The 25,731-nt window shown below is 37.1% G+C and overlaps 1 protein-coding gene across 1 annotated transcript; it reads right to left on the reverse strand.

Moving 5' to 3' along the window:
• LOC134364173 (short-chain dehydrogenase/reductase family 16C member 6-like) lies at nt 1–24,485 on the reverse strand. Its single transcript, XM_063080081.1, has 7 exons — nt 24,432–24,485; nt 21,832–22,178; nt 17,664–17,795; nt 7,187–7,286; nt 6,603–6,747; nt 1,657–1,782; nt 1–122 (listed from the first exon to the last, which is right to left on the reverse strand). Exons 2-7 carry the CDS (start codon nt 22,150–22,152, stop codon nt 41–43), a joined length of 906 nt encoding a protein of 301 aa, XP_062936151.1. The 5' UTR covers nt 22,153–22,178; nt 24,432–24,485; the 3' UTR covers nt 1–40.
• Between the last annotated feature and the right edge of the window lie 1,246 nt (nt 24,486–25,731).

Consider the following 25,731-nt stretch of genomic DNA (forward strand, 5'->3'; position numbering starts at 1 on the left):
AGTGTTTCCTCTCAGTTTCAGTCTGAAGTTCATTTGCCATCTATTTCTCTCTGAGAGAAGCCATGCAAGAGTCTACTCCAAGATATTCACCAAGGGCAATAACCATTTTTGAAGATATTATTCTAGAAAAAAGCAAAAAAAAAAAAAAAAAAAAGATGATCCTTTAAGAGGATTCGAAGAGACTACTTTGCACAGATTAAGTACAAGTTACACAGTCTGAAATGTCATGATCCATGCTGTGCATGTGTCACTTAATGGGAGGGGTGACCAGGGAAGTGCTGTGTCCCACCAAGTGCCACCAACTTCATCAATACCAGTGGCTCTCAATCTTGGCTGTACCTTAGAATCTTCCCTGGAGCTCTGAAAAGTCCCAATGTTTAGATCACAACTTATCCATAAATCACACTCACTGAGTTTTGTGGAAAGATCATGGACATCTTATTTACTAAGCTAATAAACAGTAGCAAAAACTAGAAAAGCAAAACAGGGCAATTAAAGCAGAATCTCTGGGAGGAAAGGCCATGTTTTAAATGTTCTCAAGGTGATTTTAATGAGAACCACTGCTTCGGTTCCTTGAGGATAGAGGATGTATCTTCAGCTTGTTTCTGCTTAGATCAGTTTAGCTCTGCTCAACTCAACTCAATTTAGCAAATATTTATTGTATGATCATTATATGTTAGGTACTGCTCTAAGCCAGAGCATGGAGCAGGAAACGATTCAGAAATGTGCTCTGTCCTCAGGGAGCATGCAGCCAGCAAGCGACTACCAGTGTGTTGAGTGCTACAGAAGGCAGACAGGTGTGGCGGGATGGTACAAGGAAGGATCCTGACCTAGTGAAGCCACCAGGGCAGCTAAAGATGAAAAGGAAATGTGTTGAATAAATAGTAAAGAAATCGCTGTAAGTATCAAGAGCATAATTTTACAATAGTGAATCTCTACTTGTGCGTCCTACTCTGCTAGCACTTATTGCAGAGAGGGGTATATCCTGATGGTAAGAGCTTAAGCTCTATAATCAGATTGGAGACTTTGGTTTGAAACTTTGTTCCAGCATGTATTAGCTGCAAAAATTACTTACTCTCTTTAAACCTCAGATTCCCTAAATGAGATAAAATTCATGCAAAGCTGTCAGCATTGTAGCTGGCACACAGTAGGCACTCCATAAATGTTAGATGTAGGCCTGGGCCGAATCCATCCACAAATACCTGGAGCTCATAGCATGGGCTTTGTATGAAGTTGTAGGAGATTTCATACATGACATGAGGAACTTGCCAAATACCATTAATATTTTCTGGCAACACACTCAGATTTTTTTTTTCCTTTGTTTTCAAAATAGAAGTCGACATTAGTTAAACTGCATAATTGACCAGAAACAAAAACATAAACAAACCCCCCACATAATTTGGGTGCTGTTTGTTTCTGTGTTGGAACAAATAATGTGTGCTCTGCAAGGCCTAAATAGTTGCTAAATTTTGTCAGTGTCTGAAGTAAGCAAGACACAGCTAGCAATAGTCCAATAAATTGTCCTTGCATTGTTAAGGTTCTTTCTCTCATCATTTAAAAAAAATATGAAGTTGCCTTCTAGGCGAAAGAGGTAGCAATGATTGGACAATTTGTTCAGAAGGAGCCAAAATGATAGTGAGTTAATTATTAACTTACTGTTTAAGGACCAATGTAAACCATAAAAATCTGGGTATTACTACATAAACTTGTTCCTCTAAAATAGCATTAAAAATTTTTTTGGCCACATATTCCTGGTCCAGTATAGGTAATAGTAATGGATACCTGGAATGACAACAAGAAAAAGTTATATCATCAGAGTGGTGTTTTTTTTACTGTCATTTCATATACAGAATTATAACATATAGCTACAAATAGTCAAAAAAAAATGCAACTCTTAGGGATTGCCTTGTGTTTTCTTTCATGACGAATATTGGGACCAGTGCTAATATAAAGCAGGAGTGAACATCCTGCTTTTGTTGATTTTCTGCTAAGTGCTGGTCTGGCCTGGACATAGGAAAGCAATTGCTTTTAGGATTTTTTTTTTTTTTTGGTATCTTTCTTCCTTTTCTTTTCCTCCCAAACATCAAATAATTGTATACTATTAAGAAGGGAAATTGCAAAAATTATTTTACCAAAAAAAATCTCTTGAGCATGTGCAATGCGTCATTTTAGGCAGACCATTGTTACAGCAGTAAGCAGAAATAGACGTCTGTGAAATCAGTAGGAGCTGAAATGGGTGAGAATCTAAATAAAGATCCCATAAGATATTACTTTTTGACATTTTAAACTTTTATATTATTCTTTACTTCTAGCACACCCCTCAAAAAATTTTGTTTATCTCAACTGATTCTTAGAATCTGATCCATTTTTTAAAATAATTGTATGTTGGCAGTTAGTCTTTATATTTTATTTTACAAAAAGTTCCTTGGAACTAAAGCCTAAAACACTTTAACATTTATTTAAAAATATAATCTACAGATCATTGTTTCTTTCATCTTATATCATTTTAGGATTATTAATCGTTCCTTTCCTGGAGATGTCTTAATTTTTAGATCTTTTTTTAAAGATGCCTTTTTTATGTACCTAGGGGGCCCCAGGTTTATAAAGGTCATCACTTAACATCACCACTTTCACTGGCTATCAAGTCTTCTCATACTGACTGGTCACATTCCTTTTGTGATCTTGATAATCTGGCTTTGAACAGCACCTAACCACATATTACTGTCAATTTTTATGAATGTTGTTATTTTAATAATAATGTTAGAAACAAAGAAGTAAAGAAAATAATTTTTAAAATGTATATATATATACACACTTAGATTATATATACACAAATTTATTATAAATATTACTTACATAAAGCATGTACAGTGCATGATTTACAGATAATAATAAAATATACAATACTTTTTATTATAAATTCCATTATAGTTCCAATTAAACATTACTTCTCACAGAATGCTTTCATTGAGTTTTGCTGAATTCTTGTACCATGTATATTTTATTGCTTGGATGTGCCACATTTGGTTATTCATTCATCAGTTGATGGATATTTGGATTGGTTCCACTTTTTAGCTGTTATGGATAATACTGTATGAACATTTGTGTACAAGTTTTTGTGGGGACTATGTTATTGTTTCGCTTGGGTATATATGTAGGAGTGGAATTGCTGGGCCCTGTGGTAACTCTACGTTTAAGATTTTGAGGAACTGTCAAACTGTGTTCCATAGCAGCTGCACCAGTTTACAAAGCCAACAGCCATGGATGAGGGTTCCAATCTCTCCATATCCTTATCAGCTCATTCTATGTCTTTTTTTGTTATAGCCATCTTAGTTGATATGAAGAGTTATTCATTGTTTATTTATAATAGCTTTATTGAGATTTAATTTATATACCATAAAATCCACTCTTTTAATTGCACAATTTAGTTATTTTTAGTATATTCAGAAAATTTTTCATCACTGTCTAATTCCAAAACATTTTAATCACTTCCCCCAAAACCTCATACCCATTAGCAGTCACTCCTTTCTCCAGTCCCTTGAAACTAATAATCTACTTTCTGTCTCTATAGATTTGCCTATTCTGGATATTTCATATAAATGGAATCATACAATATGGGCCTTTTGTGTCTGGCTTCTTCCACTTAAAATAATGTTTTCAAGGTACATTCACATGCTAGCATGTATCAAAATTTCATTTCCTTTCGTGGCTAAATAATAGTTAATTGTATGGATATAGTAAATTTTGTTTATCCATTCATCACTTGATGGACATTTGGGTTGTTTTCAGCTTTTGAATACTATGAATAATGCACTATGAACATTTTTGTACAAGTTTTTATTTTTATTTTTCTTGGGTATATGTCTAGAAGTGGAAGTATGGTAACTTTGTGTTTATATTTTTGAGGAATTGTCCAGCTGTTTTCCAATGTGGCTGCACCATTTTATATCCCATTAGTAATGTATGAGGGTTCCAGTTTCTCCAAATCCTCATCGACACTTGTTATTGTCTATTTGAGTATAACCATCCTAGTGGGGGTGAAGTGGTTTCTCATTGTGGTTTTGATTTGCATTTCCTTAATGACAGTGATGTTAAGCGACTTTTTATGTGCATGTTGACCACTTGTATATCTTCTTTGGAGAAATGTCTATTCAGATCTTTTGCCAATTTTTAAAATTAGGTTTTTATTTTTTTATTGTTGAGTCAATAATTTTATGTATTCCAGATGTGAGTCCCTTGTCAGCTATAGGATTTGCAAAATTTTTCTCTCATTCTTTGAGTTGTATTTTCACTTTATTAATGTTGTCCTCTGAAGCACAAAACTTTCTAAGTTTGATGGATCTAATTTATTAATCTTCTGCTATTGTTGCTTGTAGTTTAGTGCTATAGCTAATAAACCATTGCCTAATCAAGGTCTTGAAAACTTGTACCATTTTTCTTTAAGAGTTTCATGGTCTTGTATTTTACATTTAGGTTTTTAGTCCACAATGAGTTAATTTTTGTATATGATGTAGGGGTTGGGGTTCAACTTCATTATTTTGTATATGGCTTTCCAGTTGTTCCAGCACTATTTGTTGAAAAGAGTATTATTTCCCCATTGAATTGTCTTGTCACCTCTGTTGAAAATCGGTTAAGCAAAAATGTAAGGATTTATTTCTGGACTCTCAATTCTATTTCATTGGTCTATACATCTGTCCTTGCGCTGGTACCACACTGGCATAAATGTAGCCAGTGATTAGTGTAGTTTGTAGTAAGTTTTGAAATCTGAAGTGTGATTCAGTACAACTTTCTTCTTTTTCAAAATGGCTTTGGCTTTCTGGGTCCCTTGTATTTTCTTACAAATTTTAGGATCACCTTGTCAATTCTTACAAAAAAGACAGCTAGGATTCTGATAGGAATTGCATTGAATCTATAGATCAATTTGGGGAGTGCTGGCATCTTAACAATATTAAGTCATCCAATCTATGAATATGGGATTTGTTTACATTTATTTAAGTCTTCTTTAATATCTTTTAAAGATACTTTGTAATTTTCATAGTATAAGTTTTGTACCTTTTTGGTTAAATTTATTCCCAAGTATTTTATTATTTTTGATACTATTGTAAATGGAATTGTTTTATTAATTTCATTTTTGGATTGTTCATTACAAATGTATAGAAATACAATTGATTTTTGTATATTGATTTTGTGTATTGATCCTGGACCTTGCTATATTGGTTTCCTAGGTATAATACTTTTAAGTGTATGTGTGTGAGTATGTGTGTGTATTCCTTAGGATTTTCTATATAAAAGGTCATGGCATCTGAAGTTTTACTTCTTCCTTTCCAATGTGGATACCTTTTATTTCACATTTTGCCTATATATTCTGTTGAACAGGAATAGAATTGGAGTGGTGAGGGTGGACCTCATCTTGATCCTAGGGGGAAAGAATTCAGTCTTTTGCCATTAAATATGATGTTAGTTGTGAGTTTTTCATAGAAGCTGCTTATCAAGTTCTGGAAATTACCTTCTATTTCTAGTTTCTTGAATTTTTTTTTTTTAATCATGAAAGGGTGTTGGATTTTGTCAAATACTTTTTCTTTGTGTGTTGAGATGATTATGCAGCTTTTGTTTTTTATTTTCATGATATGATTAAATTAGTGTTAAAAGCTAAACCAACTTTGCATTCCTAGAATAAATCCCACTTTATCACGGCATATTATCATTATTAAATATTGCTTATTCAGTTTCCTATTATTTGATTGAGGATTATTGTGTTTATGTCCATAAGAGGTATTGGTCTTTATTTTCTTGTGATGTCTTTGTTTTTGGTTAATACTGTCCTCATAGGGAGTTTGTAAGTGTTCAGACCTTTTCTACTTTTTGGAAGAGATTTTTAAATATTGGTATCAATTCTTCTTCAAGTGTTTGATAGAATTTCCCATGAAGCCATCTGGACCTGAGCTTATCTTTGTTGGAATTTTTTTAGATTACTAATTTAATATCTTTGTTTTAAGATTGGTCTGACTTTTTCCTTTTTGAGTCAGTTTTGTTAGTTTGTTTCTCTCTAGAAATTTTTCCATTTTGTCCATGTTGTCTAGTTTGTTGGCATGCTATTTTTCATAGTATTTCCTTATGATCCTTATTTCCTGTAATGTCAGTAGTGATGTTCTTGGACTGCTCTAGCCAAATTTAACCTTTATACCAAAATGTCAATCTGCAATACTTCCTCACATATATAAATCAATCTTACAAAATATTTTATTATGGGGGTTATTTATACTTAAGTTTTTTTTGGAAAGAAATTATTTTTTTAATGCTACAATGATAAATATTTTAATAAGTTCACACTATCAATTTCTCTGTTATATTTTAATATTCTGATTAGCATTTTAGATTTGAGTTTTTACCACACCATAAACTTTATAACTAGATTATTAACTTTAAATTGAATAAATTCATTAATTTTATACATATTTAAATTTTTTCATTTATGAAATTAGGCATTCAAATGACTTCTTTTACTTTATTGTCCATATTTCAAAACTTCAAAGTGATCAGATGATAACTGACATATTCTAAGATTATTATAAAAGCACAAATTGCTGTATGAGTTTACTTACTTGGTTGTACAGCCCTCAAACATTCCAGTTTTGATGAAGTATGGGCAAATAATGGTGGTTTTAACTTCACTTTTCTTTACCATATTTAATTCAAGGAAGAGAGACTCAGCAAGGCCAAAGGCTGCAAATTTGCTTGCAGAATAATCTGAAGCAAACAATAGTTTGACAAGTTAATTCTTGGAATTATTTTAAAAATTGCAACTCCCTCCCCTTTCTCTGGCTTGTCCTTGGGGACAAAGCATCACTGTTAAAGTCATTTATGTGGGCAAACACTCCACTCCTATATCTCTGCACTATACACCCAACAATAAGATAGAAATCATTTTAATTTCTCTTAACCCAAGAAGACCAATGAGCCCATAGTCACATTTTTTTTCTTTGTTTCTTAAAAAGAGAAGAATATCTCTCCTTACCACTGCGATTATAAATGGGGAAATGGAAGGTAATGCTGGTGTTATAGAGTAAAATGTTCCAGAGATTTCCTCTTGATGCAGGAAGAGTTTCTCTGTACCTTGGAAGAGTCCTAATTTCTGGGTGTTGTAGACTGAGGAATACAAAGGAATATGGAGAAACAAAGTACTCGCCTGTTAGTCCATTAATACCAATTCGTCCTGCTATACTTGAAACACAAACCAAGTGGCCATGGTTAGCTTCAATCATGGCAGGAAGGAAGGCCTTACAAGTCTGTAAGATGTAAATATACTGTGTCAGTATTTCATTCAGTAAGTATTTGATGAATTTACTAATTCATTTAACAAATATTTGTTTAACACTTACGATGTGTTAAATTCTGTGCAGTACCAAAGTTGGTGCCATGCAGTCACTGTATTCAAGGCACTTTGAGTTTATTATATGCTAATATCTAAGAAATATTATTTGATATTTTTTTTGAAGTAAACTATACTAATTGAATCAAATTAGCATTTTCCATTTATGGTTGGCTAAAAATTTTAAAACCTAGTTTTTCTAGTGTATTGAGCTCTTCCATGTAGTTTTTAGCAGTTTGTATTATAATTTCATTGCATTTACCTTCCTGGCTTTACCATAAACAAAACTCATGCTCACCCTGATGGATTGGCAGAATATTGATTGAGGAAGGGAGAATTTAACTGTAAGGTAAACATGCCTTTTAAGTAAGTGCCTTGGAATTGTTTACCATGACTTACATATAGTCTTAGATATTTTGGTAAACTTCACTCATTCATCCTCAACCAAGGTGTTAATTCAATATTCTAAGTCCCCATGCCATGAGAAAATTCCAGTTCCCTTACCCCTGCACCTCTTGGGTTCTCTTAGAGAACTTTTCCAGTCTCTCTTTTTCTAGTACTGACCTCTTTTTTTAAAACCCTGTTCATATGCAATTATTCAAATCTTGGAGATCAGGCGAAGAGATGATTGCATGACTTCCAGCATGCTAGAGCATTTTCTAATAAGCTTTCCTGAAGGTTATCTAACTCTCTTGGGCAATGTAACTTTGTCTAATAATTATTAGGACCCAGACATTTCACAACCTTTTAAAATTAGAGATAAACATGTGGAAAACGATTGTGTGATTTTTATTTTTGGTCTAATAGAAAAGATAATCCCAAAGAACTAGAAAAACAAGAACAATCCAAACCTAAAGTTAGCAGACGGAAAGAAATCATCAAGATCAGAGCAGAACTGAATGAAATTGAAAACAAAAAAACAATTCAAAAGATCAATGAATCAAAAAGTTGGTTTTTTGAAAAGATAAATAAAATTGACAAACCATTAGCATGGCTAACAAAAAAAAAGAAGAGAGAAGACTCAAATAACAAAAATTAGGAATGAAAAAGGTGATATTACAACTGATTCATCTGAAATACAAGGAATCATTCGTGACTACTATAAACAACTATACGCCAACAAATTTGAAAATCTGGAGGAAATGGATAAATTTCTGGACACACACAAGCTCCCAAAACTGAACCATGAAGACGCAGAAAATTTGAACAGACCAATAACAATAAAGGAGATTGAAGCTGTTATCAGAAGGCTCCCAACAAAGAAAAGCCCAGGACCAGATGGATTCACAGCAGAATTTTACCAAACATTCAAAGAGGAATTGACACTGATTCTTTACAAACTATTCCAAAAGATTGAAACGGACACAAATCTCCCAAACTCATTCTATGAAGCAAACATCATCCTGATACCAAAACCAGGTAAAGATATAACCAAAAAAGAAAACTACAGGCCGATATCCTTGATGAATATAGATGCAAAACTCCTCACTAAAATACTAGCAAACAGAATACAGCAACACATACATAAAATTATTCACCACAATCAAGTGGGATTCATCCCAGGGATGCAAGGTTGGTTCAACATACGCAAATCAATAAATGTGATACACCATATCAATAAACTCAAACACAAGGACCATATGATCATCTCTATAGATGCTGAAAAAGCATTTGATAAAGTTCAGCACTCATTCATGACAAAGACCCTCTATAAGTTAGGTATAGAGGGAAAGTATCTCAACATAATCAAAGCCATATATGACAAACCCACTGCCAATATCATCCTGAATGGGGAAAAGCTGAAAGCTTTTCCTTTAAGAACAGGAACTAGACAAGGATGCCCACTCTCACCACTCCTATTTAACATAGTGTTGGAAGTACTAGCTAGAGCAATCAGAGAAGAGAAGGAAATAAAGGGCATCCAGATTGGAAAAGATGAAGTCAAACTGTCCCTGTTTGCAGACGACATGATCCTATATATTGAACAGCCTAAAACCTCTACAAAAAAACTCTTGGAATTGATAAATGATTTCAGCACAGTAGCAGGATACAAAATCAACACACAAAAATCAGTAGCATTTCTTTTCTCCAATAGTGAACATGCAGAACGAGAAATCAAGAAAGCCTGCCCATTTACAATAGCCACCAAAAAAATAAAATACTTAGGAATTGAGTTAACCAAGGAGGTGAAAAATCTCTATAATGAGAACTACAAACCACTGCTGAGAGAAATTAGAGAGGATACAAGAAGATGGAAAGATATCCCATGCTCTTGGATTGGAAGAATCAACATAGTGAAAATGTCCATACTACCCAAAGTGATATACAAATTCAATGCAATCCCCATCAAAATTCCAAAGACATTTTTCTCGGAAATGGAAAGAACTATCCAGACATTTATATGGAACAATAAAAGACCACACATAGCCAAAGCAATGCTGAGCAAAAAAATAAAGCTGGAGGCATAACACTACCTGACTTTAAGCTATACTACAAAGCTATAATAACCAAAACAGTATGGTACTGGCATAAAAACAGACACACTGACCAATGGAATAGAATAGAGAATCCAGAAATCAACCCACACACTTACTGCCATCTGATCTTTGACAAAGGCACCAAGCCTATTCACCGGGGAAGGGACTGCCTCTTCAGCAAATGGTGCTGGGATAACTGGATATCCATATGCAGGAGAATGAAACTAGATCCATACCTCTCACCGTATACTAAAATCAACTCAAAATGGATTAAGGATTTAAATATACACCCTGAAACAATAAAACTTCTTAAAGAAAACATAGGAGAAACACTTCAGGAAATAGGACCGGGCACAGACTTCATGAATACGACCCCAAAAGCACGGGCAACCAAAGGAAAAATAAACAAATGGGATTATATCAAACTAAAAAGCTTCTGCACAGCAAAAGAAACAATTAACAGAGTTAAAAGACAACCAACAGAGTGGGAGAAAATATTTGCAAAATATACATCTGACAAAGGATTAATATCCAGAATATATAAGGAACTCAAACAACTTTACAAGAAGAAAACAAGCAACCCAATTAAAAAATGGGCAAAAGAGCTAAGTAGGCATTTCTCTAAGGAAGATCTACAAATGGCCAACAGACATATGAAAAAATGCTCAACATCACTCAGCATCCGGGAAATGCAAATCAAAACCACACTGAGATACCATCTACCCCCAGTTAGGATGGCTAAAATCCAAAAGACCCTGAACGATAAATGCTGGCGAGGTTGCGGAGAAAAAGGAACTCTCATACATTGTTGGTGGGACTGCAAAATGGTGCAGCCTCTATGGAAAATGGTATGGAGGTTCCTCAAACAACTGCAAATAGATCTACCATACGACCCAGCCATCCCACTGTTGGGAATATACCCAGAGGAATGGAAATCATCAAGTCGAAGGTATACCTGTTCCCCAATGTTCATCGCAGCACTCTTTACAATAGCCAAGAGTTGGAACCAGCCCGAATGTCCATCATCAGATGAGTGGATACGGAAAATGTGGTACATCTACACAATGGAATACTACTCAGCTATAAAAACGAATGAAATACTGCCATTTGCATCAACATGGATGGACCTTGAGGGAATTATATTAAGTGAAATAAGTCAGGCACAGAAAGAGAAATACCACATGTTCTCACTTATTGGTGGGAGCTAAAAATTAATATATAAATTCACACACACACACCCACACACACACACCCACACACACACACACACACACACACACAGAGAAAAAAAAAACCGGGGGGGGGGCGGAAGAAGATATAACAAACAAAATTCCTTGAAGTTGATACGACAAGCAAACAGAAAGGACATTGTTGGGGGGGACGGGGGGAGGGAGGAGGGAGGGAGGTTTTGGTGATGAGGAGCAATAATCAGCCACAATATATATTGACAAAATAAAAATTAAAAAAAAAAAAAAAAAAGATAATCCCGAGGTAAGAATTTAGCCATCTTATTTCAACATTTCTTTTTCCTTTGACTATTTAAATCCAAGTTTCTCATATGATTATTTTGTAGAATGTTTCATTCTGCTGTTTCTCCCATAAATGAGTTCAATAAAACCTTGACAATGTTTATAATCTATTCATATGGGATTTATGATTTTAACAATGTCAGAATTTTGCAATTAGAATTTTGGCAGGTCTGCCAAGAGATGCTTACCTGTAAGGGCCCAGTGCAACAGAGAGCTGGATCCAAGAATGGCACTTTGCATTCAAGATCATTCATGTCTCACTAAACTTGTTCCAGGACTGCTGAACCAACTGGTGAGTTTTTGCCTAGATGCAGACAACTGACCTCTTTTGACACTTCATGTCCAAGTGCGGTGGCAATTTTATACATCTGTGTCTTGTGGTTATGACATCTATGTCTTTCAAAAATTGAAAACTGAAAAATCTTGTTGCATCAGTCATGGCTGCATGCTAGTTAGAAATGGCAAGAGCTGGTTGTTGTCTTTCAGCACAAAAGTATGAAAGATCCAGCCTGAGCTCCAGAGGGTGTCTCCTGGGTGACAATCTAGTAGACCCAGTAAGATTTAGGGACTGGAGGTCTAGGTACAGGGGCCCAGTTGCAGCATCACCATTGGTGTCTGAAAGTTTATGAAACTTTCAAGAAAGTGAATCTGAGTAATAAAGTTGAAGGTGTATGTCAGTGCTACTTTTGATAAGGAATTCCAGGGTCTGAGGCAGTTAAACTCATCAGATGAAAGGGAGAGAAAGTAGTGGCTACAGCTGTCTGTCATATAGCTGAACACTGATGAAATTAAAAAATGATCAGTGTGAGCAGTTACCTACTCTCTGATCACCTTCAGGAGTTCAGTTTTGTGTGCTTTTTGTCTTTGTTGTTTTGGCAAATATATGTGTATTTGCTTTTGAGCTGGGGCTGAACTTGCTACTAGTTTCCTGTGTTTTCAATTGAGAAAAGTTTTCTTTCATAGAGGCAACGTGTGTGTTTGTATTTGTAGCCCTATGTATCAGTGGAAGGCCTTTTTAGATCATTCTAGAAGGTGAATTGATTCATAGAAATCCATCATTTGTGCTCACTAGGTGGGTATCCATTATTAAAGGGTAGAAAAAGGAATATAAGTAAGTATTGAGTTAGCAATTAGTTGTCAAAATTGTATTTTGTAAGTTATTTTTATTTCCTGGAGAATTACATATGGATTCACATTTATAAATTACTCACAATCAAAGTAAATCTGTGAACAAACCAGACGTGTTTGATCTTTTCCCTGCTTTTATCATGTGTGGAATGTAATGCAAACAAGCATCAGATTAGCTTGGTTTTATTTTGTTGCATTTATGAAAGACTTTTTTTTTTTTTTTTCATGGAAGAGCCTAATTAGTGAACTTCCTAAATTTTTTCACACTGGTTTATGGGTCATGAAGGTTACTGTTGTTTCCACAAAACATTTCAGGTTATGAAAAATGCAAACGTGTTCAGTTAAATTGAATTACAAAAAATGGTGACTTTACAGTAAAAGAAAAGGATTGGTGTTTTTGAACTTCAGACAGTGTTGCAGATTGTTTGGACTTAGTTGTTACACTTGCAGTGTTTCTTACAATTTTTCTACTTTATCTCTTTGGCAACCTTTCAATAACACCAGTGATTGTGTTGTTTGTAGTGTCAATCTAAATGACTTGAAGATTTTGGGACAATATGAAGTTGGGTAAATTTATGAGAAATCTTTGATTACCCATTAAAGTTTTAAACAAATTAAAATTCCTAGAGAAACGGTACTGAGTCACCAAGGACAGTTTTGACTTGTTTTTTGTAAAGATTCAGTTGAGATGGTAAGTTCAATGTAATATATACCTTATCCTTAATACGATGATAAGGCTAATTATGAAGTTATTGTTGAAAGCTAAAAATGATATTCTTACATAGCTGTATGTATATTTTGTATGTTTAAGCTTATACACATATATAAATGCATACTAAAATTAATGAGCAAAAGAAACTGATATATGATAAAGATGAGAAACCTGGTAGCTTAAAACTGGTCTTGGAATATTCAGTCTGCTGTGAACAGAGGTGTTGAAATCTTATTCTTTCCCTCTATGTAGTCTGCCTGGGGAGCAGAGATTCTTATCTTGTCAGAATATACTTCTGAGTACTTGAGTTTTGTCATGCTATTAAATTCTTACATCAAATAAACACAATTTGTCACATCTGACAGATCTAAAGTCACTTAATAATTTTCTGTTACCTGCTGTTAGGTTTATTTAAAAAACAAAATGAAACTATTGTCACTCTGGCTATTAAGGTAGTCAATTACATCTATTTCGTTGTTTTTGTTTAGAAAACTAAAATTGTAAAAGTGTTTTTGCATTCAAAGTCATCTTTGGCACTTCTTAGGTGACCAAAGCACCCAAGGCCTGTTCTCTTAGCTTGAAATTCACAACATGGCAATCAGCAGCAACAAGGATGCTGCAAGCAGTGAGGTACATTTGGTCTGCTCCACGTTTCTTAATTAGCACAGCCCTATTTCAGGACCCATCCTGAGGAAATGTGGGGAAAAGCTGTCAAATCCAAAAGAGAAACAGCCCTTTCTAGGGTAAATTTATTAATACAAATATATTCCATCAGATATTGCATGCTTGCCAGGATGGATAGAAAGGCCTAGGGATTTGTCAGTGCTCTCTCTGTAATAATAAAATAGTTCTGTCTTACACGCCAACAGTGGTTTCTACTTCTCTATTTTGATATTTCTGGTTATCGAAATAAATGAGCAAAAGCCATTCAGTTTTGTCATCGATAGGAAATTTCTAGGCTCCCCTAGTCTTGCCTGAAGACTTTTGGATTATGAGCCAGAAGTTGTGTCATGTGAAGACATGGTGCAGAAGAACACATTCATAGTGAAAATGCAGCTTGGATTGTGCAAAGGGGATGACTCATTGGTATGGGATTCCCAGTGTTAGCTGACATTGGCACTGTGAGGAGACTCTTGTAAAGCCATGCCAGGAGTTGAATCGGGTTCATAGAACCTGTTTAGTCCAGGAGCAGACTGCTGTGTGAAAGTGATCTCTGACCAGGATTGAGCAGAACAAAATTAACTATGTAGGGTCATGGAATCAGTGAGGGAAATTTAATGTGGTCAGTGTCCTATTTTGTGATGGACGTATGAGGAAGCCGTTTTTCTTTCCTCTTGGTCTATTTCTAATCCTCTCTTTAGAAAGCTATACTTACGCAAGCTGGAATGGAATTCTTTTTGAGTGATATCTTAATCCAATTGAGACCCCCAGAATTCAGGGAAAAAGATGGGAAGTCTTAGTTTAATTAATAAACTGGGTGAATCATCAAAGGAATGTAAAGATGATGATAATTCTAGTACTTGGAATTCAGATGAATTCACAATGGATTAAGCTTAGAAAAATATATGGAATGACATTTAACTTATTCTAACCACTGTACACAGTCAAATTATTTTATAAATAACATAAAAGATATTAATTGATCTTGTCTTACTGAACATGTACAAACACGTACATCACCATGAATTATGGAGAGCTCAGTAACAGTCTTGTAACAGGATTCACGCTCATGAACGCATTAATGCCCTTAGTGTGGGAGTGGGTCAGTTATCAAGAGAGTTCACACCCTTTTTCTCTCTTGCAAGTTTCACTCTCCCTTGCCATGCAGTGCCTTTCCCATGTTATGACACAACAAGAATGCCCTCAGCAGATGCAACCCCTCGACCTTGGACTTCCCAGCCTCCAGAATCATGTGCCAACTCTCTCTCTTTCTCTTTTTAAAAAAAATAAATAAATTAAGCAGTCCATGGTATTCTGCTACAGCAGCAGCAAATGGACTAAGACAGGGGACCTCAAGAAAAAAAAAAGGAAATCTTTCACTAGAGGTACTGCAGGAAATCTCTCATCAGAAGTATTGCAGGCAAAACCTGGTGAATTCATATTTCTTGGGTTTGGTTTCCTAGCATTGGAATAGGTGGTTACAAGAGTAGTAAAAAACACCAAAAAAACAAAACCAAAAAACTCTTGAATTCTAGAGATAAATGAAGATTCCTTCCATAATCTTCAGATTAAAGTTAATTCCCTGGTTTTAATGGCTCTGAATCATCTGTCTCTAGATTTGCTGACATACAACAAGAAGGCTTAAGTGTGTTTATTCATTCCTTTTACTGTTAACTATGTGAATGATTCACGGTAGACAACAGAACACTCTTACAATATAAATCTCCAAGTTCAGAGACCACATGAGGACTGAAAACTGAGAAAGAGCTACTGTGTGAGTCAGGAGAAAGGATATTTTTGTCAGAGAGAGAAAAGCTCATGCAAAGACCCTCTGATGAGAAAGAGCTTCAGTAGCTCTGGGGTTTAATCAGGATCCTTGGGGTATGAAGAGTGAGCAGAAAGTAGAGAAAATGAGAGATGGGAGATAAGTAAGGGAGGATATTGCCATGCCATGCCAAGGCTTACAGGCCATGGCAGGTAACTGTATGTTATTCTGCATGTGTTTGGAAGCCTCTGAATATTTTTGAGCAGGGGGGTGAGATGATTTGATTAGTATGCTGAAAAGATCAACTTGCATCCATATGGAGATGGGTTAGAAGGCACCAGTATTGAAGATGGAATAAAAAATAGCCTCTCCCCTTGCATAAGCTCTTCTTCCACTCCATGAGGAGCTGTTGGCGAGAGGAGGATGGCTTGAACCAGGGGCTGGCAGGGGATGGCGAGAAGTACACCTGAGCGTGTTTTGAAGGGACAGCCAAGGATATTGGTGTTAAGGAAAAGGGAAGAAGCAAGGACGATTTCTAGACTTATGACGTGATCAGGAATGGGTGCACTCTAGCTCCATTCACCAAGATGGCGTTTCTTCTTTCCAGAAGGAAAAGTTTCAGTATGGGGTGGTACAGGCAGAGAAATCAATGGTTTTCACAAATATTTTTGGAATACCTATTATATGTCAAGCACCATGTTAGGTGCTCAATAAGTATTGGTGAAAACAGGTTTGCTGGGCTCCAGTAGGGGTTCCCACTGGCTTTCTGGTGAGAAGAAAGAAGGCCAAGGAAATAGTTCTGAGGACCACAGAGAGTGATATAAAAGTGTTGAGTGGAAAGAGGGAGAAATCAGGGGACAGCTAAAGCAAACCCATTTGAAGGTCCTATCCTCAGAGACACAGAGGACTAAGGCCCTGCCTCTGTCCCCTTTCCCCATGTCTCCTAAGGCCTTGGTTTCAGTCACATGTACCTCCTGTGTGCCTCCTGTGTGCCCTAATCCACTGCTAATACCTGTTCATTTCATTACAGCATCACGGATAAGCCCTTCCAGCAGAAAGAGCTCTGGTAACTCAGGGTTCAAGTAAGAATACCCACTTTCTAGAGTTGCACTGTCCAAGGCAGTAGCCTCTAGCCATATGTGGCTATTTAAATGTACATTTAAATGAATTAAATGACATAAAGCTGAAAGTTTAGTCCCTCAGTCCCATTAACCACATTTCCAGTGCTCATAGCCACAGGCGACTTGTGGCTACCTTATTGGGAAGCACAGGTGAGGAGCATTCCATCGTCAAGGACAGTGCCGTCTAGCAACTCCAGGCTCAGGGGAGACACTCCTGGGTTACAATTCACTAATTCTCCTTGTGTGAAGAGTCTGTCTTTCTTCCCTCACTTACTCTGTGAGCTTGGATCACCACTTACCACTTGCATGTCCTTGGGGAATTCACTTAAAACATTTTGGGCCTCAGTTTCCTTACTTGTAAAGTGAGAATGAAAATCATACCATGACTGCGTGTGCAGTTAAAGCACTTAGGACAGTGCCCAGTATACCAGTATAGTCAGCACTCAGTGAGTGTTGGCTATAGTTGTTCCTTCTGTCTGTTTCCTCCTTATGACGGCCAGTCGTGTATGCACATAAACCACTACTTTAAACATAGCCCCTCACCCTGCCCAAGCTCCTCTTCCACTCATGAACAAATGAAATCTCTCTTGTGTAATTGCTGTCACATCCGCAGGTTGTGTTTTGGTAGGGTGATATCTGAACAGCCTAATAAGTCTTGGGACCAGACTGGACAGGGTGGTAGAGGCAAGGGACTTTCCCTGCAAATCTGGAACAGGGCAAGATCAGGAAAAGCCAAGTGGGATGTGGCAGGATGTATCCTGGTGAGGATGAAGCCCCCCGCCGTGTATCAATGGAAGACTCCCAAGTGGTGTACTTACCGACAAGTGGATGAATAGTTTATGGAAATACATGGAATTTTTGCACTCACCAATAAAAGAAAATGGAAAAGAAAGAATACTTACCCAGAAATGAGAGATGGCATTTACAAGAAATGTTTTTTCCACCATGTGATCTGCAATGTCAAGGAAGAGCTTGCCTGTTACAATGCCAGCGTTGTTAATGAGGATGGTCACATCGCCAACTTCTTTCCTAACCTGGTCAGAAGTGAGGCAAACATTCATTCAATTGAAGTTTACATGTTGATACTTATTTTCCCAAGTCACTATTTTCCCCCTCATTTTATTCAGGTAGTTTCTTTAGTATTACATATTCTATTTTTATCTGCTATGAAAGGAAGACTTAATATCGCTAGTGTTAGGCTGAAGTATTAGACTCCTACTTTGGAGAGAGGCAGAATAGAGGAGAGGCTAACTTTAAAAAAATTTTTTAATTTAGTTGTATCAATTGTACATATTTATGGGGTACAGAGTTATATTTCAGTACATGTATAATATGTGTACTGATCAAATCAGAGTAGTTAGCGAATTCATCATTGTGAAAATTTATTGCTTCTTTTGATGAGCACATTTAAGCTCCTCTCTTGTAGCCACTTGATAGCATGCAATAAATTGTTAATTATAGATGGCTAGCACTACTGTATACCGGTAGAACTTATTTTTTCCTATCTAGCTGTAATTTTGTGTCCATTAACCAACCTCTTGCTATCCTCCTTTCCCCCTGCCCTTTCCCATCTCTATTTCTAGTAACCACAGTTCTAATCTCTACTTCCAAAAGTTCAGTTTATTTATTTTAGCTTCAATGTGTGAGTGAGAACAGGCAGTATTTTTCTTTTTGTGCCTGGCTTATTACGCTGAACGTAATTTTCTCCAAGCTCATCCGAGCTGCTGTGAGTGGCAAAATTTCATTTTTTTTTTTAAGGCTGAGTAGTATTCCATTGTGTATATATAGCACATTTTCTTTATCCAATCATCTGTTGATGGACATTTAAGTTGGTTTCAAACCATAGCTATTGTGAATAGAGACATGATAAACATTGGAGTGCAGGTGTCCCTTTGACTTGCTGATTTCCTTTCTTTTGGGTGTGTACAGAGAGATAGATACCATAAAAAAGAACCAAGAATATGTCTTGGAACTGAATAATTCATTCAGTGAAGAAAGCAAGCTCATTTACAATAGCTATCAAAAAAATTAATTATCTGGAAATAAATTTAATGTAGGAGGTAAAGATCTCTGCAATGAAAACTACAAAACACTGATGAAAGAAATTAAAGAGGATACCAATAAATGAACAGACATTCCATGTTCATGGACTGGAAGAATTAATATTGTCAAAATGACCATACTACTCAAAGCCATCTGCAGACTCAATGCAATCCCTATCAAAAAACCAATGACATTCCTCACAGAAATAGAAAAAGTAATCCTAACATTCACATGGAACAACAAAAGACTGGATATCCATGTGTAGACAAGGTATTGGTTGGCTGTGTGCAGCGACAGCAGGAGGGCAGACAGGGGACCCACGTAGGCACAGCCTGGCAGGTGCCCTGTGGTTTGTCAAGAACATCAGTGGTTCCCGCCTCCGCCCCCCAGGATCCACACAAAAAGATTCGGGATGGAGACCCCAGATGCTTCCGAATATGAGGACGGGAGGGAGAGCCCCATGCAGGTGTGCCTGCAGCCCTGCTAGCCTGGCTCAAGCTAGCATCAGGGTGTAGTGGATTGAATAATGTCCCCCCAAAACTCCCTGAAGCTTGAATTGTGTCTCCCAAGTTTTATGTATTAGAAACTTGGCCCCCACTGTAACTGTTGAGAGCGTGGGAGAGCCTATTATGGTCACTGAAAGGTGAAGCCTTGAAGAGGTGATTGGAGAGTAGGACCATGCCTTAGTGAATGGATTAAAAATGGTGGTCAGGAGTGTGGTTCTGAGGGCTTTAAAAGAGGAGGAGAGTCTGTCTTTCTCTCTCTGCTCTCTCTGCTTCCACCGTCTTGCAATGTAAAACTCCTGGGTCACTGTTGCCACCACCAGATGGAATTTGGACTTCTGAGCCTGAGAAACTGTAAGCAATAAATTTCATTTTTGTTATAAATCACCCTGTTTCAAGTATTCTGTTATAGAAACAAAATGGACTAATACACAGGGGAAACCATCTCAGGGCCCTTTGGGGATACAACATGGGCTTTGATGCCAGGAGGATTGGGTCCTCTGTCATCTCTATCACATATGTGCTCTGTGACTTGGATAAGTTCCTTAAACTCTCTCTGCCTCTGTTTCCTTGTTAGTAAAATGGAGAAAGTGATAATACCTCCTTCATTATGAAGATATGATAAAGCATCGACAGAACAGACATCCCCAGGGGGGCTGACCTGGCTAGTTAGTGGAACTGGGACTGAAGCCCGTGCTAGACAGACTGCTTCCAAGAGCTCATCCCAGACATTAATTTGTGAACTTTGCTTGCCACATGTCTTTCCCTTTTGCAAAATGAGGACGAACTTTGATTCCACATGCTCTGTACTAAATAAAATACACCTAGGGGTCTATAATGCACATATTCTCATTAGCTGATAGTGAACTATAAAGAACAAACCTGATGGGGCCCCAGAACAAAGAAGGAGGCAGCGGAAGATGAAGGAGCAGAGTGAAGAGTGTGGTTCAGAAGATAGATGTCACAGAGTTGTGATTCAACAAATATTTTTGGATGAATCAATAAGTGAATTCCATATATGGAGCTTAGATTGCCAAAGGGAAGCAAAATCTCTTTGGAGATTCTATTATCAAACTGTACGCATCTCTTTGGATCGTAGCATAGTGAACAAGAGAGCAGACTTTGGCTCCAACCTGCCTGGGTTGGGATCTTACCTCTGCCAATCACTAATTGCATGATCTTGAACAAGCTGCATATTCTCTCTGCTCAGTGTCCTCATTTGTAAATGGGGATGTGAATAATGACATACACCCAACAGGGTCGTGTCGTGTTGAATAATTGTCATGTGTCTAAAATGCTTAGAATAGTAACTATTTGTAATACAGTTGTTTTTGTTGTTGTTTTTGTGTGTTTTCTTGGTGCTGTCTTGAACTAATTTTGAGGTCCCGGCTAGAGGATCCTTGTGGCTAGTTCCCCTTCCTGGGCAGTCAATTAAGTCCACACCCCCAATCACCTCCATTATTGGGTTCTAACACTCTGGGATACTATACACCCACCCCAGTCACCCCAGGGCCAGGTACCAGACAACCAGGGACAGCCTCTGTGCCCAAAACACTCTGAAAGTTATTCCAGTTAGCCAGTCCTAAGCCTGCTTACCCTACCTTGCCAATTTCTCCCTGTGGAGACCACCAGAAAGATGCTTGGCCACTGTTTGCTCTCTCCCTCTGCTTCATTACCGACCCTCATTCTTCCCTGAGTGGCCCTGTGTGCTGTGCTGTGTCCTCCCCGGGGGACTGTGAGTATCACAAACCTGGGAGAACACAGCACAGCACACAGGGCCACTCAGGGATGCAAGTCCATCCTGTTTCTCTCGCTTGATCTGTGTCTGGTCTCACCACACCTCACCCACGGTAATATGGTTAAAACACTCCTCAGAAGGTTACCCGTTGTTGTCAGAGCACATGATAACTACACAATAAATGTTAGCTAGTAATATTAGAGCATTTATCAATACTTAGTGTGATGTTAGAACAAATATCAACAGGCTATGTTAAAGAAGAAATTTGGTGTAAAAATATTCCAAATGCTTCTACCCTATATTCCATACTCTTTATATCCTCAGTACATCAAGATAATGGATATGCATTAGAATCATAAAACATAGAAGGTTAAGTTAAAGATGGATATAATCTTGAAGACCATCCAGTTCAATCCTTTCATGTTACAGATGAAGAAGCAGGAACCTAGAGAAGGCAAGTAACTTGTTAAAAATTGCACAACCAACAAGCAGCAGAGCCAGGACTACTCCCAGTTTCTACCGACTCCTGATGGTAAATGAGTCACCAAGAAAAACAGTTGGGAAATAATGGGTTTAGGAGACTTACCAGATTCGCCTGTGCATTGTTTTATGCTGTGTTCCTTTTTGGAGGTTACAACATCAGACTTCTGACATTCAGAATCAAGCAGGAGACACATAGGGATCTTGCAAGAAGTTTATGACAAAATTCTCTCCTCCTCTTTGTAATACAAAGTGCATACTCTATGCAGTGTTTTTCTTGGCATAGAAACGAGAACAATTGCTTACCTGATCAGCAACTCTGTAGACCTCTTGCCTATTGCTACAGTCACACTGATAGGCAAATACTTTCACACCACCCTTTTCTTGGGCCAGTCTACGTGTTTCCATGTTTCCTTCTTGATTAATGTCCCACAGAACTAAAATGGCACCGTGGCTGGCAAAATGTACAGACAATAGCCTCCCAAGTCCACTTCCAGCACCTGTTATTAGTACAATCTCTCCAGCGACATCCTTTCTCCTTTTGGGAATTATTTTGTAAGCTAAAGATTCCAAAAGGTAATATAGGAATTTTCCCAAAAATATAGAGGTGTCTATAATTACATCCATGTTCACTGGCTGAAGAAAGGAATGTCCTAAGAAGGAAAAAGGTAACTGATAAATCCATTGCACTGTGATAACGACGGCAGTACACATAAGGCTTTTAATATAAGGGAATTTGCCTTTGACACATTAATTATCCAGAATATGTTTTAGGGACAATTACCAAAATTGCTGAATTTTTAAATTATGTAAATAATGATTATGAGAGTATTTTCTGTTAACAAGTACCTTCCCAATTGACAGGGTATTTTCTTACATACAATATAGTTTGGCCTATAGGTAGGTCACAGATTACTAGGACAGCTTTACAGTTAAAGACAGCATGTCTTTGAGCCTTGACTTGCCCAAATTATGGACTAGTAAACTAAAACTTTGGCTTCTCAGACCAGTCATTTTTCTATTATATGAACATACTTGATCTTCTTTCCAATAGAAACTTGCTTTTTGTTAGGCAGTTTTTCAATAATATATAAGTAATATTATAATACAAATAAAACCTTTATACATATATATGCAGAACCCATATTAAAACAGACCAGAGCCATTTGAGGCAATAACAATCACTACCATCACAAAGTTAATAATAATAACAATATTATTATTAATAATAATAGCAGCAATACCATTATTATTAAAACTATGGAATTCTTCCCACATCCCAGAAAAATTCTAAGTCCTCAGCATGCATCAAGTCATTTACCTCTTGCAGGGTTGCCCCATTTTACAATTGAGAGAACAGAGTCACTGAGGGGTTAAACAAACTAGCCCATGGTCATACAATTAATAATGGTGGCAATGGAATTTGAACCCACACAGTGATTTCATTGCCTAAGTTCTTAAATACTGAGTAATGCAGCATTTCCCTCCCCAAAGAGCAAAAGTTGAGTCTGATAAAAATAATTGTCTTTGTATGACTTCTCCTTCATTTTAAGTCAGTCAGGAATTAACTTTGAGATGTCCCTGGAGCCCAAGTGAGGATGCAGAAGGACCCAGGCTGCCTTCCTCTTGCTGTTAGACCCTGTCCTGCCAGAAATTCCCACTGAGATAAGATAGAAAGAGAGCATAATTGCCAGAACACCAGTGGAAATATTTATGTAGGGTTGGGAAGGGAAGAAAAATCCCTAGGAAAGCATTTCGGCCTTCCTTGCACCCAGTTTATTGAACACAAGTTAGGTTCAAAACTTTAGATGGTGAGTTTTAAAGATGCTATGTTACAGTCCCTGCTCTTGAAGGACAGAGTGTGGTTCTGGAGCCTGACAAGTAAACACAGGGTTGCAGAATGGTAAGTGGTGCAGGAACAATCAGGGAGTCTGATTCTCAGCAGGGGAGTGAAAAAAAATGGGTAGGGAGGATTACATTTGAGTTTTATCTAGAAGGCTGTCTCCAAGACAGAGCAAGGAGAAAAGACATTGCAAGTCTCTCCCATTAACTTATTTGGATTTATTGAGAATATTAACTATCTTCCAAAAGGTATTATCCTTGAAAAATGTTAGGGACATATACTTATCCTAGTGTTCACTAAGAGTTAAGGCAGATTTCAAGTTTACAATCAGGCAGATCAAACTACAGAAAATTCATTCTCTTCTCAAAGCTTATATAGACATTTCTGTCTCAAGCACACCCTGGCAGCATGTAATATATTACAGTGATGAAAAGAAACCATATCTTGTCATCTGTTAAAAACAGTTTTGATGGAGAAAGCCATGGGATTTTTATATAGTGAGTAAGAGAGAATTAGAACTTTCCTCATACCTTTTATGTACAAGAAAGTTTGTTCTCAAGGTAGATGATCTGATTTATCTTGAAAAACATTGAAGTAGCTTGCTATGAAAATTATTCAATTTTAGAAACATTTTGTTATGCTTTGGGACCACTCTGAGGACAAGAGTTTTGACATTTTTCCAGTCATTTATTGTTTAAATGTTTCCTGAACTAAGAGACCACACTCTAAGTCCTTTTCTCCGCGTTAGCTGATGGCAGGTCTAGGACCCTGTGGAGAGGCCAGATATAGGTGCTCATCTTCGTGTGCACCGGCTCACACAGCACCTGCTCTCTGGCCACACTTGCTTTTCTCCCTTCTTCTTTCACTACCTCTTCCCCTCAACCTGTCAAAAGCCATAAAAGTGAACAAGAACAGAAAAGAGGAACAAAGAGTTATTGGAGATGATACTAGAATTATTTCACATCCCTATTTAGGAATTGCACCAAAGCATGCTCAGAGAAATTAGTTCTCAACAGCAGGCACCTGAAATGTTCTCCAGAGTGGCCAGAGGACCTGCTCTTACCTGCAGAAGTGCTACTCTCAGGTGGCACAGGTGTCTTCACAGAGGCTGAAGTGAGCAGAGCTCATGTCAGCGGCTAGAAGCTGTCTCTTAAATGACTTTTTTGCTTATCCTCCCACACATTTTGATACCTGTTTGGTTGCCAGATGAAGGAGTGTCAGCGTTGAGGATTTGCATGTACTTCACCCATGTTTGAATTACTATCATCTATGCCTGCAGACCACGTTTTCAACGCCCAAAGTGGCCTGGGGTAGAGTTGTGTCCTGTGAAGGCACGTGATTAACTTATGGGTGTTAATTGTGCCATTATCCTAAGTCCTCCAGTAAGTATCCTGAAACTTTTATTTCTATTTCAAGAACAAAAACACTTCCTTAGCTCAATTAGAAAAAATGTGAAATACTGTTGCTGACTCATCTAAACAATTTAATAGTCAGGATACATTATTTACTGCCACTTTTTATTATGAAACTATTCTAACACACAGAAAACTTGAGGAAGTGGTACACAAATGTTTGAAGAACGCACACTTAGACCAAACAATTGAGCCAAGCATTTTACCATATTTGCTTTATATCTTTTCCTGTCTATCTCTGACTAAGTTGCATATATTCTACTGTGAGTATTAAGCACTTATCTCCTAAGAGAGAAGTTATCCTATATAACCTCAATAAAATGATCAGACCTCATAAAATTAGCATTCATTCCATATTAACATCTGACATTAATCCATATTTAAACTTCCCTGCTTGTCCCAAAGACTTAAGATTCATGAATTGCATTTGGTTGTGATATGTCTCTAATATCTTTTCATCTAGAACAGCTCTGCCCTGTTTATTTAAACAATTTATTTATGTATCACTGACTCTTTGAAGAGTCCAGGCCGGGTGTCTTACAGAATGTCTCACATTCTCTATTTGTCGGACTTTCTTTCCTCATGGTGTCATTTAACTGGACTTCCATTCCCTGAATCATCTTCAAATTTTAAGCTAGATTTAGAGGCTTTATTACATTCACATTAAACATTTTTTGGCAAGAAAATGTCAGGCTGTACCACTATTAGTGATGCTAAATTCAATCCCTAGGAGAAGGTGGCAACCACAAGCTCTCTCCCTTGTAAAGGTACACTTTCCCCTTTAGGATTTCTAGAAGTCTGTGGGGTGATACTTGGGCACCATGTGACTATCTTGCTTTCCACAATCTTTCACCTAATGATTCTATGGATTTTATATTTTAAAGCAGTTTTAGGTTCACAGGAAAATTGAGCAGAAAGCATAGAGAGTTTCTAGATACTCCTCTCTTGCCT

This window comes from Cynocephalus volans, chromosome 15, assembly GCF_027409185.1.
Source record: "Cynocephalus volans isolate mCynVol1 chromosome 15, mCynVol1.pri, whole genome shotgun sequence".
NCBI lineage: Eukaryota > Metazoa > Chordata > Mammalia > Dermoptera > Cynocephalidae > Cynocephalus > Cynocephalus volans.

Bases quoted from the DNA above. Each gene is read 5' to 3' on its own strand.
- LOC134364173 (XM_063080081.1), bottom strand. From the start codon at position 22,152: ATGGATGTAATTATAGACACCTCTATATTTTTGGGAAAATTCCTATAT. The intron at 17,796-21,831 runs GTAAGCAATTGT...ACTTCTGACCAG, and splicing joins TCTACAGAGTTGCTGATCAG to GTTAGGAAAGAAGTTGGCGA. The intron at 1,783-6,602 runs GTAAGTAAACTC...TTGTCATTCCAG, and splicing joins TTTGAGGGCTGTACAACCAA to GTATCCATTACTATTACCTA.